This window comes from Limulus polyphemus, unplaced genomic scaffold (assembly GCF_000517525.1).
Source record: "Limulus polyphemus unplaced genomic scaffold, Limulus_polyphemus-2.1.2 Scaffold1127, whole genome shotgun sequence".
Lineage (NCBI taxonomy): Eukaryota > Metazoa > Arthropoda > Merostomata > Xiphosura > Limulidae > Limulus > Limulus polyphemus.
In genome coordinates this window covers 217314-219715 of record NW_013666737.1, presented here as the reverse complement: position 1 = coordinate 219715, position 2402 = coordinate 217314, and the positions used below count along the sequence as shown (strand labels likewise).

General features: G+C 33.7%; 1 protein-coding gene across 1 annotated transcript in view; it reads right to left on the bottom strand.

The window, feature by feature from the left end:
• Window positions 1–631: 631 nt before the first annotated feature.
• LOC106462254 overlaps window positions 632–2402 on the bottom strand; it is a 17693-nt gene continuing 15922 nt past the window's right edge. The window contains exon 7 of the mRNA XM_013922154.1: window positions 632–799. Coding sequence (XP_013777608.1) covers window positions 632–799 — 168 coding nt within the window. The remainder of the gene's footprint in view (window positions 800–2402) is intronic.

Here is a 2402-nt window from a genome sequence, read left to right as displayed (position 1 = left end):
TTGTTAAAAAAGAAATGGAATTATCATATATAAACTAACTTGTATGTACGTAGCAAGATAAAAGATTCAGTTCTTACCAAGATACAATTATAGGCTTAGTGACATTACACTAATTTTCTATAAACAAGGGGTGCCGAGAAAGAACCGCATGAAGACGACGATGTGCACTGTAGTCTTATTCAAACAAGATGGAGTTGTTGAGGGAAAGCTTTAAACAAACATTGTCTTCGAAAACATTTATTAAAAACTAACAAAATATATATGCATATACGTACAAATAAAAGCTGTGATCCTGAACCTCGTAAACTAACAGTCACTCAACTAATGTTACATCGATCACTCTATAATACTCGTATTCTGCATTGTGATCCAAGAAAGCAGCGTGCTAGATCGTCCTCTTTACAACAGTTTAAAAAGTATGAGCATAAATAGAGTTTATTAAATGAATACTTCATACCAAAAACAAAAACCAAGTTCCTAACAAGGTCAAGTTCCTGGGTGCCATTTTAAATACAGATACGCCATTAAACATTCGGTCAGTCAGAGCATAATTAGACAAACTAACTTTCACCGAAGGTAGGTCACGCGGAGGAACAAAAGGGAGTGGGATCTTTATTTCTCGAGTAATTTTCTAAATGTTGTTAACACTGATGATTTGATTAATCCACCCAATGAAGGATGAAACCTTTACGTAAACTCCTGGCACGTCTTTGCGTCCACACCCAAATCCCCACGACACCAGTCCACTCAGCTCATAATAACCGTCCACTTCACACACCAGGGGACCGCCGCCATCACCCTGCACAAAGAGAAATAGTTGATTTTAAGAATGACGAATAGTTTGTTTAAACAAACACATTTTTATTCTTTCAAACAAAAGTGTTTCAGGCTAGCTAGCTTCTCGGCTTCAATTGTAACATTCAAGTTTACTTCTCTCTGCGGCGAGACTTTTTAGTGCAAAACACAAATTTCATACAATTACCACCAGAGAACAGAAGTTTCGAAGTACATCAACTCTCCTCCACCAAGCTAAGTTGAAAATTTAAAGACTGTCATTCAGTAGGAATTAATAATAAGTCTTTAAGACGGTACAGAGCAGCGTGTCCATTCACATACATTTGTGTGTAAAATACGCACAAATTTGGGTCAGGATGTACAATGTGAACAGAACCTAGTTCCATGGACGCACAAATATTATGCCTTTTTTCATATAATTTCGGAGTAGATTAGTTAAAAATGTAAAAATAACGTATTACGATTGCACATGAAAAACTATTTAAAAAAATGGTCTAACTTTATTTGACATCTGTTTTCTATTATATGTTGTTCATAAATTATTTGAAATAATATATGCATAAAAACGATATTGCCGCCAATCCCTTAATTTTTCTTTAAGTACCTGTTTCAGGCCTGAAGAGTTACTTGGAATCCGCAACTTAATAAAACCTAATTATAACTATTTAAGTAATTTCTTTACTCAAACTTTTCATAAATTTGATATTTTAACAATATGTAATACTTATTTCACAAATGAAAAACATGTTTCAACTTACATTTTTACCGAATTTCTTGGTGTATGAGCTATAACGAACCATTTGAAAGTTTTATTTTTAGTTCTTTCCTAAGCTTATATTTATTTCCCTTAATCAAATTTCGTTATTTACTGATAGCTTAATGTTTCTACACCTTTTGTTTTTCAGAAAGATTTTAATTTTCAGTGCCCTTTAGTCGAGAATACAATAGTGTAGTGCGAAGATTAGTCGAGCGTTTGAAAAGTTGAAAGTTAGTACGGTCAACTGTAACCAACAGTAGTGAAGCGATTTGAAAGAATTTAAAAATTCTTTACTATTTAGAAGGTAGGCATTTTTTCCTATGAATTCCGATAAAGAAAACAATTTCATATTTACAGAGCGCAAATTATAACTCGTATTGTTCTAACGTAGTTCTTTCTTTGCGTTAAGCCTACCATTACGTATTAAACATATACACTTTACTAGGACTAACGTACAAGCAGTTCACTTGACTTGTGCAAACTCGCGCGATAACTTAATTAAGTTGACGCTTCACGTAACGTATTTTCTAGGGCTAACGTAACTTAACAATAATTACATTATCAAAAAGTTGCAGCTCTAGCCAACAAATAGAAATATATTAAGTTTGTACTATAAACCTTGGGGAAATGTTCCATTTGATTCGATATATAATTACATAAAGCACAAAAATCTGTGTCTGACTGTTTGTCCGTTATCTCTGACGTCAATTAACGTTAACTATATTAATAGATGGCGCCATCTCCTTACACAACATTTTTTTTCATTAAACTTTCTACAAGTTATAACACAACATAAATACGGTGTAGAGGGAGGGCACACAAACGGTGTGTGTGCTAGCACTCTACGAGG